Source organism: Balaenoptera physalus (assembly GCF_965194825.1).
Source record: "Balaenoptera physalus genome assembly, chromosome: 8".
NCBI lineage: Eukaryota > Metazoa > Chordata > Mammalia > Artiodactyla > Balaenopteridae > Balaenoptera > Balaenoptera physalus.
In genome coordinates this window covers 18031267-18047306 of record NC_138887.1, presented here as the reverse complement: position 1 = coordinate 18047306, position 16040 = coordinate 18031267, and the positions used below count along the sequence as shown (strand labels likewise).

At 38.2% G+C, this 16040-nt stretch overlaps 1 protein-coding gene and 1 long non-coding RNA gene across 15 annotated transcripts in view; one reads left to right on the top strand and one right to left on the bottom strand.

The window, feature by feature from the left end:
• Positions 1–16040, top strand: part of LOC309666305 — a 386060-nt gene that overhangs the window by 9428 nt on the left and 360592 nt on the right. The window lies entirely within an intron of this gene.
• Positions 1–16040, bottom strand: part of SRPK2 (SRSF protein kinase 2) — a gene marked incomplete at its 5' end in the record, with an annotated part of 247870 nt that overhangs the window by 141586 nt on the left and 90244 nt on the right. For 4 of the 14 annotated variants that reach the window (XM_082473515.1, XM_082473526.1, XM_082473518.1 and 1 more), the window contains one exon: positions 11335–11398. The exons of the other annotated variants lie outside the window; for them this stretch is intronic. In XM_082473515.1, the coding sequence (XP_082329641.1) occupies positions 11335–11398 (64 nt within the window). The remainder of the gene's footprint in view (positions 1–11334; positions 11399–16040) is intronic. 14 annotated transcript variants of the gene reach the window in all.

Below are 16040 nucleotides of genomic sequence, written 5' to 3'. Positions count from 1 at the left end.
TCTACCCATTTCCAGAACAGAAGAACAACATTTGGCCACCAACTCTACAGGATATACTACAACCTTCAATCCTAGAAGAAAAAAAATGCATTTCTTTGAACTTCCTTAAAAGACCTTACTCTATGCCCTAAGGAGCACGCACCTGTTCTCAACATAGGCAGAACACCTCCCTTACTGAAACCTTTCAATGATCCTTGTAAACGACAGCACAGAATTCAAAAACCTTACCACTGCATAGAAGAGTCCTTGCCACCAGAGTACATCATCTCTCTCTCACCTATTTTCCAATCTTTTCCTCTACCTCCTTCCCAGCCTTATGGAATTATTTAGAGCTCCCAGATGGTACCACGACATTTCATTTCACTCTGACTTCTGCCATGCTGCTTCCTCAGCCTGCAAGGCTAACCTGAGGATTTGGACTTTAGATTCCAGTCCTCCTGCTCTACAAAACATACTCCCTAGCCCTACTCCCCCCAAAAGATTCAAACTCCAGCAAGAAAAATGCATTTTGTCAAAAGGAAGATCTTGACTAAAAAGGTGATTAAATTTCTCAATAGTCAGTGAATACTTACTGAACATCCACAAGGCTCTGGTTTAACAAGGAAGGTTTGAGAATCTTAATTCCTGTATCTTAAAAAAAAAATAAAACAAAAAGGGAAAACCAACCATCTGTGTTGAATGTTATGTCATCTATCTGGAGTGAGAAGCTTAGACCATTTAACTTCTTGAAATCTCTTACAAAATTAAGATTCATCAGCACAAACACTAACTACACCCAGGGCATTTATCAATAATAAATGCCTAAGTGAATACAACAGTTGAATGTGTCTTATATCTTGTTAAAGTGGATCGTACTGAACTCTCTTTCACTTATGAACACCCAATGAAACACCAAAGGTACCACAACAACATTTGGCTTTACTAGAGGGAAGACGCAAGGCGCAGAGGGACTGATAAGTCAACATCGCCTGGCATATTGCTCAGAGTCATCTATACAACACTCAAAAAGAGACTAATGTAAGAATCCCAAATCAGCGTGTAAACAAAAAGGTTCATTATACACTGCCAGTGAGAGTGTAAAGCTGCACTTTCTGGAGGCAATTTAACACTCTCTATCGAGAGCTTTACAAGTTGGCTTTGTAAGTGATTCCATTTCTAAGATCAAGACTCAATAAATAAAATTATGGTACATCCATCCATATCAATGGACTCAGTCCTGTGCAGCCTTTTAAAATTACAGCATTTAAAAAAATGATGCTATTGAAGATTACTTAATAACAACAGGAAAATTGCATAAGTTAAGTGTGAAAAGCTAATTCCAAAATAATTTATCAGTATGATACTGGGTTTTCTTGTTGGTGATGGTGTTATTAAATGTTAAAGTAAATCTGCTTAAATTTTATAGGTATACGTTACACTAAGACAAAAAATTAAACTTAAAAATTAATAACCGTGACTGACCTTTAATGATAAAAGCATGGTGGCTTTTTGTTTTCTTTTTAATCTGAGTTTTCTAAAATGAATAAATGTATCTTCTGAGATATGTGGGAAAGATTATGTTAAATAATAATAATCGTAATTACGGAAAGTTTGGTTCTCCTGAATAAACTAGTATATTTTCTCCTTACGGATAATAAGAGCAATGTTACGTTTTTTTTCTTTAGTTTGGCTGTCGGAAAACGTAAAGCCAGATTTGTCAGTCACCTTCAGGAGCTGCACAGCAAACACCACATATCGGGGTGTGCATCTGACTGTCCTCCCTCGTAACCTTCTACCCTGACCTGAATTTTCTCTGACCCCTTTTTACTGCATTGTAGATATTATTCTAGCTAGCCTCAAAATCTTTTTTGTGGAGAGGGATGGAGGCAAAGAGGAAAAAGAAGGAAAGGGGGAAAGGAGAAAAAGGATGAGGTGGCAGTTGTACAAGCAGAACACTGTTCTACCTCTGTAATTTTCAGATTATTTACTAAAGTTTAAGTTCCACCATAATGGGTACTTAATAAATATTTGTAGAATAAATAAATGAAGATAACAACTCCCCAATTTGAGAAATGCATCTCTTTTGGGGGTTCTTCCTACTCTAAACAGTTGAAATCTTACTGAATTTTTGGCATCTTAGTATGTGGTTATTAGAGGAGCAGTCACCAGTGCTTTTGCGCATTAGAAATGTCAGAGAAACCCACAAACACATCTCTTCACAAGACAACTGTTTGGCTTGTATTCTACAGATAATGCTTAGTACTCACAGGATTTGAAACTCAGCAAATCTGCGCAGGTCTGTGGTTCACAAATCGTAAATCAATGTGTTACAGTACAGTAGAAGAATGTTTATCATGAACAGAATTTAGATAAGGTACTTTTTTTTTTTAATGACTGGTACAAGTTTGTGTTTTGTTTTGTTTTTTAATCTGCACCATCATTTAAAATGAGATGTTACATGAAAAGCAAATTTTCAACTTTTCCTAAAAATCACAAGAACTGGCACAACTTGGTCTGTATTTCAACATGGCAGTTATCAGCAGAAGCTAATCAGCTGTCACCTCTTTAGATGGGGTTGTGGTCTCCAGGTTGCCAGAGTCCCCAAGAGGCCCTCATCGCTTATAGTGGCCGTCGGGAGACAACTGTGTTTGTAACTCTTCACACCACAGCAGTAGTCTTAATATAAGTTCCCCCAAAACGCAATTACTGGTTATTTGTAATTCTTTCAAAGAGTGCCAATGGTCTCCCACCATAGAGTCATCCATGACACAGTAACTCAGCACTGCATACCCAGGAAAACGACCAAGGTATGGCAGGGGTAAGCCACCCACCAAAGCCTCTTCTGCTTTTGTGCTGCTGTTGCTGCTCCCTGATTTCCCAATAACTGAGTGGCTAGTACATAGCAGCTGCTGATAAATGTTGGATGGATGAATGCAGGATGGATAGATGACAAATGTAATCTATACTAAAATTAGTCTTAATTTCTTCCAACTACTGGTACATAAAGAATTCTGCCCCAAAGGGAATCTGCAATATGATTATTTAGAGCTATTTTTTATTGTTGCCATTGTTATTCTTATAATAGCTGCTCACATTTGTTCAAAACTTCCTTGAACTACCATTTTGGGGGAAGGGGGTTCCCAGAGTGAAGAAGTGCCACTGCTGGTATATAAAATAATCTTAGGTGATACTTTGGACTAGGTATTGAATCACATACTGAGAAAACTACTCCTTTCCCAAGTTTCTTTAAATCTAAGTATATGAAAGAGCAAGTCTCACTTTGGTGCTAACACATACTTAAGTGCGTTTTTGACACTGGCCAATTTAATTTCCCTTGTAAACAGAGGGAGCATATGGCTCAGGCCTGAAGCCTTTATCAGACAACAGAATCTAGACAGGATTTAACAGTAATTGTTTTTAAAGGCAAATGATACTGTTTCTCCCGTTCTGGTAGTGATAGAAAGATTCCCTTTTAAAGAAAATTAACATTTAAAGAGCATTATAAAATTTTATGTCGTATGTATTTTATCACAGTAAAAAAAATAAACAAAAAAAGATATTAAGTAAATAACAGTAGAGGGTGGAGTGCAATCATGACAAAGCACCAAGATAATATGCAAAATACTGACATTTGGGAAATAAAAGGCTATATGGTTTGATGTTACCAGTATGGCGCAAAGATGGAAAGTGTTCAGATTTACTTTAATTTCTATTTTACATTAAAACAAATGTAAAAAAATATATACATATATAATAATAATAAACTGTGCATTTTTATGGTGATAGAAAAACCTAAGATTTGTAACCTTGCAGTTCATAAGAGTTAAATTAGCTTATGACTATACTTGACCGTATGATTACATATATATAATTGACTATAACAATATATGGCTATAATTTATTAATCTATGCCAATACCATAGAAATAGATATCTCCCTATAACGTAAAAAGTCTTCCCACAAAGTTCATAGTTTATAAGCTGCAAATGATGACATAAAATAAAAATATTTTGTGATGAGAGCACTTCTATATTTAAGATCATAAGTTGGAGCTAATAGTAAGTAAACCAGTAAGCAGACCAAATGTCACCGATACTGCCCACTGTCAAACAGCAGCTGTGACAAATGCTGCAAAGGAGAGATGCACGGGTTCTGTAACGGGTTCTAACAGGCGTAATTTGACCTAGGCAGGGCTTCCTTGAGATGAGAGGGCTGGGAGCAGCAAAACAGCAAGGCAGGAGGAACATGACCAAAGTCAAGGAGTCTGAGTCTAGGCTGGAGAGTATAGGTGCTCAATGGCCCAGGTATGGAGTTTACCTTTATGCCAAGAACAATGGGAAGACAGCAGAAGAGTTTGTAAAGTGGAGTTACCTACCTGAGGAGATCTGCATTCTGAAAGGTTTGCTCTGGCTGCAATGTGGCAACCCTCCCAAGAGGCATCCGGAAACAGAATCAAAGTTTAAATAGGTTACAAACTAACAAAATAATTTAGGAACTGCATCTAGACCAAAACATACCAAAATGTCGTAATTTCTTCATCAGATCTGTGTGGCCTACCTACATCAAGAGTTTTAGGGGGCTTCCCTGGTGGCGCAGTGATTGAGAATCTGCCTGCCAATGCAGGGGACACGGGTTCGAGCCCTGGTCTGGGAAGATCTCACATGCCACGGAGCAACTAGGCCCGTGAGCCACAGCTACTGAGCCTGCGCCCCGCAACAAGAGGGGCCGCGATAGTGAGAGGCCCACGCACCGTGATGAAGAGTGGCCCCCACTTGCCGCAACTAGAGAAAGCCCTCGCACAGAAACGAAGACCCAACACAGCCAAAATAAATAAATAAATAAGTCAGGAGCTCTTTTTAAAAAAAGAGTTTTAAAGTAGAGAGGGCTGGAGCTCTACGGAGGGGTTCTCAGGGGTGGGGGGGCTGAGTACTAACAACTGTTGGGTTCTGGTCACTTCCCAGCTTCCCAGTCCAAGCTTGTCTTTTATATGTTTTACCTGAGAGGTTTCTAATAAGGTTCAGCTGAAGAAATGGCTTTGTTACTGAAACCAAATCTGAAAACTGATGTTAACACCCGTGGCCTCTAAGACCCAGGTAAAAGACTAGACTAGAAACAGTCTGTGGGAGAGCAGTACCTCAAATGACTACACCCTATGGTTCCTGTTTGGTCTAAACTTCTCATTGTGATCTTCTTCATAAGAGATGGTACTCAGAAATAGTCCCCTATTTGCTTCTAATCCTCCTCAAAAAGGTTCAAACTCTGGGTCACCCCGGCACACCAACCAGAATGCTACAAGAGAAAGGAGGAAAGGAGGGAAGGGAAAAGGAAAGGGGAGGGAAGAGAGAAAGAATACACAGTACCAGTTGGCAAGGCCCTGGAGCACAGCTGGTGAGGGTGCAGACTGGCACGTTCACTTTGTAAAGCTGGCAATACCCACCGAAGCTCAGCAACGGCGCTCCCAGGAACGACACGCAACAGAAATGGTATGCAAAGGTTCATTCGCCAAAAGACATGTATACAAAGGCTCGCAGAAGCACTATTCCTAAAAGCCACCACCTGCAAACATCCCACATGCTCATCAACAGAATGGATTATCTACTGTGAGGTATATTTCTATGGTGAATACTGTACAGCAATGAGACTGAGTCAATTACAGCTACACATGAAAACACGGATGAATCTCACATAGGTAACATCAGGAGAAGACGGACCAAAAGACTACACAGAGGGTTTCTGTTTATATATAATACTCAAAAACAGATAAAACAACTGACTAGTCATGTGCAGAAATAATCTCAATTTCTACCTTAATACTAAAGCCCAAAATGAATTACAGACTTAAATATGAAGAGCTGAAAACTTCTAAAAGTAAGCGTAGCAAAAACCTTAGTGACCTTGGGCTTGGCAAAGATTTCTTAGATACAACACATAAACCATAAACTACACAAGAAAAAAAAAATCAATAAGTTGAATTTTATAATGATCTGTGATCTATGCACTTTCCCATATACAGCTACAATTTAAATATTACAAAATATTAAATAAAAGCAGAAGAAAGCATGAAGATTGAATAGATGGAAGACAACCCAGTCAGCCACCGTCAACGCATCTCACCACTCAAGAAAAACTACATCTCAAATACTTCTATCCTGCAAATACAGAAACAAAGCCAAGAGTGGCAGAGTGAGGGGTGGAAAAGGAAAAAATAGTTATCATTAGCTGCCCGTCCTACCCTTTGAGTTGGAATGGGAAGGGGGCAGGTCCAATGAAGAGAGAATCTGTTATAAAGTTTGGCTCTCCTCCCACGACTACTCTTAGTTCACCACAGAGACATGGAGGAAAATATACTCAACATAAGAGCAAATAAAAGACACCCTGATCCTGGATCATTTTCCACTGAACATCCTTTACTTTCTTCTCTCCTCATCTGGTCCCATCCTTATTTATTTATTCTCTCCCTTCTGTTCTCCTGATCCTTCCAGACTTCTCTTTTTGCTTTCTGCAACCATGCATTACTATCATATGTCCTTTTTCTCTTCACTGAAGAGGCTCCAAATTAAGAAAAGGAATTAAAATATATACACAAAAATAGCACAGGTTCTTTATGTTATTTCAAATGCCCTTATACTGGGGGAGGGGCAACATACCAATCTCCATCACTTCTCACCAATTCTGTTTATATAGCATTCATAGAATATAAGCCACAGCATAATTATTTTTATGATAATTTCTCCCTCTCCCTTCTTCTCTTCTTTAAAAGGTAGCTAGCAACTTGTCAAGTCAACTATGTGCTAGCTATGTGGGATGCTAAAGATATAGGATACTACTTCATATTTATTCCAGTATAAGGACCCCTTTTAACACCAAAAATGTCAAAAACACATACACAAGAGATGATCCTTTTAGAATCCGTTCCCTGAGAAAATACAATCCTACAAAGGCACTGATATTTCATTAACTTTTGACTAATTGTGAACCTTATTAATCACAACATCCATTCACATTTTACAACAGCAGATGTGGGCAATGCTTAGTGTGAATGCAGATTCTCAGCTTCTCAAGCCCCTTATCTCAACCTCCTCAACCCTCCCTGGACTCAGCCTAGATGGACTGGGAAGCATAGCTCTCAGCACTCTGGGCTCAACTCTTCTGTATTGAGTATTGTCCGATTTTGTTCATGAGTTCACTGAAGAAGTAGTAATAGAGTTTGAAAAAATTTGAGGCAGAGCGAAGGGCTTTCTGTTCACTCAGGACCTTTCTGGGAATGACTTAATCAGAGTCTCCCTACAGCACACCCCGCTTTCTCCTCTCTTAAAACTAGTATCTGAAAATGTTTAATAAATGATTACTACCTTTTTTCCAGCTATTACCATTATTACTATACGCCTCTTCCCCACCTACTCTAACCCCATAAATTTCCACATCCCTGGAGTGTTCTAGCTAGGAAAAGGCAAGAAGAAACAAAAACTTGAAAAACCTAATTTTTGCGTCAAATAAATTTTTACGGCTTTTTTTTTTTTTTTTTTACATTAAGTAGCGGCAGATGAAGAACTAAAATTATGCTCGACCCTTGTCTCTACCATGGTTAAGCTGAATATAATCCATCTATCCGACAGCAGCTCAATTAAAAGGAAAATATTTACTGTAGGGTTTATTCCTAAAATCTGCAGAAGGGATATCTCTCTTGCAACAGATATGTCTTCCTCTTAACTGGCAGTAACATACAAATCAGGCTCATTTGTTTTTTTATTCATTCAATAATGTTCTCTGTCCTTAATTTTAAAAATGGGTAAGTTGATATTTTTCTCTCTCTCCAAAATATAAAACCAAAAAATAAATTACAACTTTTGTCACCCCACTGTTTTTTGTCCTGTGAGTCAGCCATTCTGAAAAGAAGTGCTCCACACCTCCCCTGCTAAATGATATTCAATGGACACCCCTCCATTCTGTTAAAGGTTAAAAAAAAAAAAAAATTTTTTTTAAAATTTCAAGGTGGTATTGAGATCTGTTAACATATTTTCTAATTCAGGTCACAAAAAAACTTCAAAACTCCATTATAATATAACTTCAAATCATATTTGTATGTATTCTCAATGAATAATCCTTAAGAGTCTACAAAAATAAAGCTTATTTTTTGTTTTGCTTTTCCCATTTTACAATACTGTCTGAAAAGAAAAAAAATAATTCAACCACTACCAGCTGTCACAGGACTAGCAATTCTCATTAAGCGGGTGAAAAATATGAGATGGAAAGATTACTATGAATATCACATCACTGTTTATATGTCTATCACATTTTGTACTTAAAACCATCGTTCCTCCACTCGGTTCTCTGAGATATCAAATGATCACACTAGGGGACTTCCCTGGTGGCGCAGTGGTTAAGAATTCACCTGCCAATGCAGGGGACACGGGTTCGAGCCCTGGTCCGGGAAGATCCCACATGCCGCGGAGCAACTAAGCCCATGCGCCACAACTGCTGAGCCTGCGCTCTAGAGCCTGCGAGCCACAACTACTGAAGCTGGCAGGCCTGGAGCCCGTGCTCTGCAACAAGAGAAGCCACCACAATGAGAAGCCCGCGCACCGCAACTAGAGAAAGCCCACGCGCAGCAACGAAGACCCAAGTCAGCCACACATACATACATACATACATACGTAAGATCATGCTATACTGCAGACAGTGAACAAAAATCAATCGTGACATATGATAATTTGGTTTCTCACAAGTAGCTTCTCCCCTCTTTAAAGAAAAACAGGGTCTCTTCATCCTTTTTACCAATAAATACATGGGAATACTGACTATAGGTAAATGCCAAGTATCTTTAAGACTCATGCCAGGGCTTCCCTGGTGGTGCAGTGGTTGAGAATCTGCCTGCCAATGCAGGGGACAGGGTTTCGAGCCCTGGTCTGGGAAGATCCCACATGCTGCAGAGCAACTAGGCCCGTGAGCCACAACTACTGAGCCTGCGTGTCTGGAGCCTGTGCTCCGCAACAAGAGAGGCCGTGATAGCGAGAAGGCCCGCACACCGCGATGAAGAGTGGCCCCTGCTCGCCACAACTAGAAGAAAGCCCTCGCACAGAAACGAAGACCCAACACACACAAAAATTAAAAAAAAAATAAATTTATAAAAAAAAAAAAAAAGACTCATGCCATGCTTCAAATAACTATTTAAAATAAAACAGTCAAAGACTTTAAAAATTTAGGTGATTAGAGAACAAGGAATTGCAGAATGTGGTGGTAATGCTACACGATACTATAAACTATTAAATTGCTGGGGCAAGTATAGTCTTCCTAAGCCATGAATTTTTTTTTAAACTTCAGATTCTTGTTTTTCAAGTTCTTCCAAATAAACTAAAAAGACAAATGATGCCATGATTGTATAATTTATTTAAAGGAGGAGGAAAAAAGAGTAATTTCTATTTTTAATATTTCTACATTAATAAAACAACTTCTGTGTTGGCAAAGTGTTGGCTTAGCCATAAACTACATTTATACCCATTAAGTCAGCATATCACAATTGCCAAATACATGTGTAAGCACCCCCCAAAAGGGTAACCAAGCAAGCAAGCTCTGGTAAAACGTGTAGAGAGTTGTCATAAGCACAGTGGCAGATTTCTGAACTTTACAATCATGTCTGCATTCATCCTCTCTTTCCATCAAATTTAACCACAGGAGCTTAGATGAAACAATAATAATAATTTTTAAATAAATATATGTAATCACCAAATATTTTAGAATCTTCCCTTATAAGAGTGTATTTTAACTATAAAAACCTCACCCATTCCTAACTTGTTTCTCAATAATATTCACCCATTCTGTTTAACCTTCAATTTCTCAATAGAGAACACATGCTACTCAAAAAGCCAACGTAATTATTGTTGTCATGCCATTAAGAATGCTCTTCGTAGTAACAAAACTCTAATATTACAGTTGGTACCCGGTACGTTCACTATTTACACCACCATCCTCTCCCCTTCCCATCACCACCATTTTACTGGCAGAATATTCACAAGGCTGAAGATTGTTTTTCATCTCAGCAAAGAGAATGCTTAAAATGGGATGGCTAGCCACAAACCAGAAGTTAGAAGCTACATAAAAATAAACACAAATGTGTCTGAATTTTTCTATGTTCAACCTCTAAAGAAGGCAGTAACATTTTCCTTATTCATAATTCCCTAAATTAAAGCCAGAGCCTTTCACCCAATTATACTAATAAATTGATTTAATGTCATCATTTTGCCATCACATCATGTTCTCCATACACTAGTGTACTATAATTAAATTCATTTCACCATGCTGGGTTCTTCACCTCCCATTTTCTTTCCAGGGTTTTTCCTATATCATTCTTCAACTACCAAAGTATTTCTCCATAATATTTTCCTAAATATTAAATCTATGAACAAAAAGACAACCCTGAAGACTAACCAGGGAAAAGATAAATCAACGCACCTTAATACAAAATACCAACATTACATATAAACTATTAGGTAACCAACAGAAAGGTAAGCATCAACTGTATGCCCAAGAGCCTCAATTTAAAATATTATGTAGTAGAAACAATTTTGGTAAACAGAAGTGAACACACATTTACATATCAAAATAGGCAACTATAGACCCATTTCTGACTTGAGAGAAACATATCTTAATTCTATTTATTAAGTAAAATAGGCATTTTATGAAAATATCTCCTTACAGGTATAATCATTCGATTGACAGATAAAATAATTGCTTTAAAAATACTTCTGAGTCATTTTGTCCTTACCTGCAGGCATGAACCATTACTGCATGCAGTGACTGTTCCATTTCCTAGCACAGACTTGAAGAAGCATCATATCTCTCTTTCAGAATGTGACTAATACGTGGGTTTGCAATTCCTAAGCTATTTACAAATGGCACTCCCTTTCCACATAAGAAAATATTTAATACAACCAAAAGCTAAGTATTTTTAACCTAGATCTTACAAACAATACTGGTAATTTTGTGTAGCAACAACCTCAAAATACAGGAAGCAAACCTAGTACTAGTATTTCCTTAAAGAAAGCAAGATTTCTGTTTATTTTTTAGCTAAGTATATTGTTTTTTAAAGCCTTCAACAGCTGTCACACACGAACCACCAGTCTGCTGTGTTATGGTGTGCATGCTGCAGCTGATTAGGCTTCACTATTTTTTTTTTTAAATCAATTACCCTTTGTAAAAGCAGAACAGCTTACCGAAATACACGTCTTCAAAACAGCACAATGACCAGCATGCAATACGATACGTTATACAGCAAACTTGACAAGAAAAAAATACACCCTGATTTGTTTCTTAGCAATGCTACACCATTAATTGTTCATGCAAGAGATGTAGCTGTACCTTTCTGAAGAGGACGACTTCTCAGAGTTAACTGACATCAGCAGCTCAATCTTCTGCTTGATTTCTGGAAAAATCAGAAAATATTCACAACCAAGATTGCCTGCCCTTGCTTTCAAGCCTTATATCAAGAGATTTTTCTTCTCTAATCCCTTTTGTTCAAAATGAGGCCACAAGATTCGCAGTACTTCTGTTAGGACTGGGATTCAATGGTGCTATAAAGGGAAAAAGCTCCAGAGGCATCAGGCCTTGCTAAACTATGCACATGACTGTTTATGAAAGCAGGAAGTACCATTCCTTTCAAGCAGAGGGGTGTTTTCTTTTTTTAAGGTAGAACTAGCATGGCTCTACAGGAAGATTTTTAAATGCAGCAAATTAAAATACAAACCAAAAATGCTAACAACTGGATTGAACATACCAGATAATTTGAGAAGTCTGGGTAATAAAGTTACAGACTGTAATAAACAGATAGGCAACCCTTGGCTACTTCTATTTCACCAGCCCTGAAAAATATGGCTCAGTGAATCGTTTTTATCACTTAAGAATGAAATATTAAACCAGAATCCCAATTTTTAGACTAAAAATATTTTAATCTGTTATAATATATTGATTGTCTTTAAAGATACATTTATATCTACTCCCTAACTCCTTTAGAAAAACACTTCTGTTTTACACCTTAATTTTCCCCTCCTCCTTCGCAGTACAGCGCAAGTGAACAGCAACACCCAGTTACCAAGCAGATAATATACTTGTCCTTTTAGGAGAGGACTGACAACGCTATCTACAACAGAAATATAAGCGCCAATTCAATTTAATTAAAAGATCATTGCTGATACTGATTCGGAAAAAAAAGATTATAGACAAAAAGGGAAGGTGAGATAAAAATAAAAGAGGAAAAAGAGAAGGAAAAAAAACCTAACACATTTCCTTTAAAATATTAACCATTAATATAAAGCACATAATTTTACATGAATAAAACTGATGTGGGCCTATTATCTAGACTATTTCACATATAAAGCTGTTTTCCTATTTGTAAATGCGTTTTCCTATTCAAAATCTTAAAAATTCACATACCAAAAATAAAACACAATCCCACTAAATCTATAGGCAGTCTCAGGATTTCAAAGTAGACCTCAGTAGTTTGGGGTTTTTTTTTAAAGGGTAAAATGAATTTTAATTTTTAAGAATCTTGATTCTAGAAATCCAAGGAATATGAAATGTAAAGGAGAAAGGAAAATAATTAGTTGCATAAAATACAGTGGGCCTGTACAGAAATATCCTCTCAGTGTTGTTAAAATATGAGTTTTTCCAAATTGTTTAAGCTAACAACTTCATCCAATGGGCATTATAAAGCTGGCATGAATATCTAATGAGAGCATAGAATCTACCACAGGCTACAGCCAAACTACCACTGGGGAGAGCACATAGCACAGTGGTGAAATTGAGATGATGATAATGAAACTTACCTTGAGGAGTCTTACGTGGATTACAGAGCCTGGCACCTGGTGCCATAGTGAATGCTCAGTAACGCCCCGTTTAAAAAGAGCATGGCATTTAAGAACTCAGGCTCCGGGATCCACCGCCAAGCAGCCTAGGATTTGAAAGCAGGCTTCTCCATCATTTTTAACAGCCATATGACCTTGGGGAAATAAACTCTCTAAGCCTCTATCTCCTCTCCTATAAAATGGGGATAATAATTCTACATGAAGGGCTGTTGTAAGGATTGAATGACATAACCCATGAAAGGCACGCAGTGTTGTGCTTGGCACGTAGTAATAAGCCCTCACTGCCTAGCAAAGGATGGGATCCTAAATAAATATTTGTTGAATGACCTAATGAGGTATACTAGGTCTGTCCCATTTTAAAGAGCTTTTCTATAGTTTTAATCCACCTTCTCCTTCTTACTACCAACCTTAACATTCACCTTTTTATCACTATAGTATTGATATTATTATATGTGGAAATTAAACTTTAACCTGTGTCTCAGCCTTCCTTTCTAGAGGAATTATTCTCAGTTTATCAACTAGCCACTGCAGTAATGAGGTGACACTTGAATTCTTCTTCACTGTGGCAATTTTTCATTCCAAAAAGACAGAAAGTTCACACTTCAGTGTATCTCTATAATATCTGTGCACTTAAGCTGAAAGTCTCCAAGATTAAACTGCATAGCTCTAATGAAGTATATGTCTGTCTTACATATATTAGAAAGAAAAGTTAAAGCTCTAAACCATTTTCTGGCTGGTGACTTTGGAAGCTACAAACCAAAAAGGTTTCAAATAATTCATGGAAAGGTTTCCAACATGATTTTCACATTTTCTTCAAACCTTCAGATCTGTTTATAGCTCCAGAAGGACTGAAAGGTTCAGGAATGTTCACAAATACCAAGTTAACATTGTATCCACTGAGGGCCATGCATTCCCTCTACACTCCTATCTAATCCTTATCAATACCAGCCATGGGTCTGATTACTCCCCATGTTCATTCTACCACGATAAACACCACAGTCCTGGGGGGCTTTGATGTTCATGTCAATATGATTCCAAACACCCTTGGTTAAGGGCCTTGGGTTCCCCAATAGTGTCCTGAACCTCTGATCACCTGAGTCACCTATTACCATGACCACACGTAGGATGCTCTCTTACACACACTGCAAATATGTCCCCCAAATTAGTTGTTTTTCTATATCTATACTGGATATTTCACAGTATCCAGGACCCTATACTTTATTTTTCTGCAATTAATCCCACCAGTCTTTTCCTTTATGAATTACGGTTTTCCTGTTAAACTCACATTTCCTTATTTCACAAATAAACAAGCAAGTAGTACCTACTATCTCTAATACTTCATTTTCTACTCAATAACATGAGTTTGAAGACTCCTGGAACACTTAGGGTGCACAGTTGAACCAATCCCTAAGAACCCTGACAAGGAATAGCGGCGAACAGTAACTACTACCAAACATAGTCCAGAAAAGGAGGTGCTTCAAAGATTCAGACCCTAGAAGAGAAACTGGGCCGTCCCGAATCCACCTAGAATCCTAACAGCAACAGCAGCAGAAGCGTAACACAGGGCTCCCATGCAGAGGATCCGCTTCCGCGTCCTTTAAGATCACTAAACACCAAGCATGAGCTCACAAAGGACGCTTACTTTTATGACGTGGAAATTAAATAAGACATCATAATTGGGCAAACAGTTCTACCTAAACTCGTAGACCTACATCCTTTTAACATCGGTGTTATTCTAACAGATTTACTACATTTCCTCTCACTTGGCAAATTTGGAGCCATTTCAGGCTACAAGAAACAGGTATGTGCTCAGGTTACTTCAGGTGACAGGATAATACAGCAAGAATACATCTAGAAGTTAAGAGGAGGGGAAAAAAATGCCTCAGTAGGCCTCAGAACCAGAATCTTGTTCAGAAGACGGGGCAGCTCTTGAAACCCAGTTACAATACCAAGTGCTCCGAGGGATTGTTCTCCACCTTAACCTTTCCCCATCCTGGCGGCCAAAACCTCTGATCCATTTCCTCTGATAATTCCATTTCTCCCTTCGCTACCAACTAGTAACTACTTCTCCTCTTTACTTCACGCGTTCACAGATTCTACTGCCTTGGAATGCATACTTATGGCCTTCTCTCACCTTAAGCGAGTATCTTTAAGGGGCTCCTGTTTAAGCTCGCAAGAGGGCCTGCAGACACTTTTCCTGCTCAGGTGTCAATCCATGATATTACCATCTGGGACCAAGTACTGAGGTCCTGACTCAAAATTCAAGAGACTGACACAAAAGAGCCTCTTCATAAAGGGACAGGAGTAAAGCAAGCTCTCTGAGACATCTAGGAAGATCAATGATTAACTGCTCCCAACATCCCGAAGATCAGTCTAGCCTAAAAAGGAGTGCCTGTTATCCCAGCATTCATTATTCAAGTTTTCTTTGTGATGAGAATGCACAGAAAAGCAAAAATTGTGCAAAAAAATGCCCATTGATAAACTGACCATTCAAACAACTGTCCCTGATTTTCACCAGCCTCTACCCCCACCCATCAAATGCCTTCTCTGCTCAGTCTCTCACTGATGGTCATACAGCCCAACAATTCAAACAAAATGCAAGTCCAGAGCAAAGTGAACACTGAAAATCTGCAACAAAGGATGGAACTTTAGACAAAGTTGACGGACAATACTAAAGAAATGTTAGAATCCCAGGCAAACCCACTGACAAATATAGAAAGGAGTTAAGAAGGTCAGTAATTGTTAAGAGTAATCAACAAGGACAATAATATGCTAAGTGTCTCAGGAATGATAATTATTTGATTATGAGAGACTAACAGGGGAAAACAATAATACTCTTAAATAGTCTGCAAAAATATCCAACATTACAATTGTATTACTACTTAAAAGATATCCAGTCATATTATTAGTCACCCCCTGGTATTCATGGGGTGGGAGGGGGCGCTGATTGGTTCCAGGACTCCCACCCCACCCCCTACCCCCTGCTGATAACAAAATCCACGAATGCTCAAGTCCCTTATATAAATGAGGTAGTACAGTCAGCCCTCAGTATCCACAGATTCAGAACCCACAGGGATCAACTGTATATAAAACTTAATACGAATATGTATGTCAGAAACAATCAACACTTGATACATTCTTCCTTCTAAAACTCAGTAAACTCAGTACATATTTTTCAACTACAACTTGAACTTTTGTTAAATA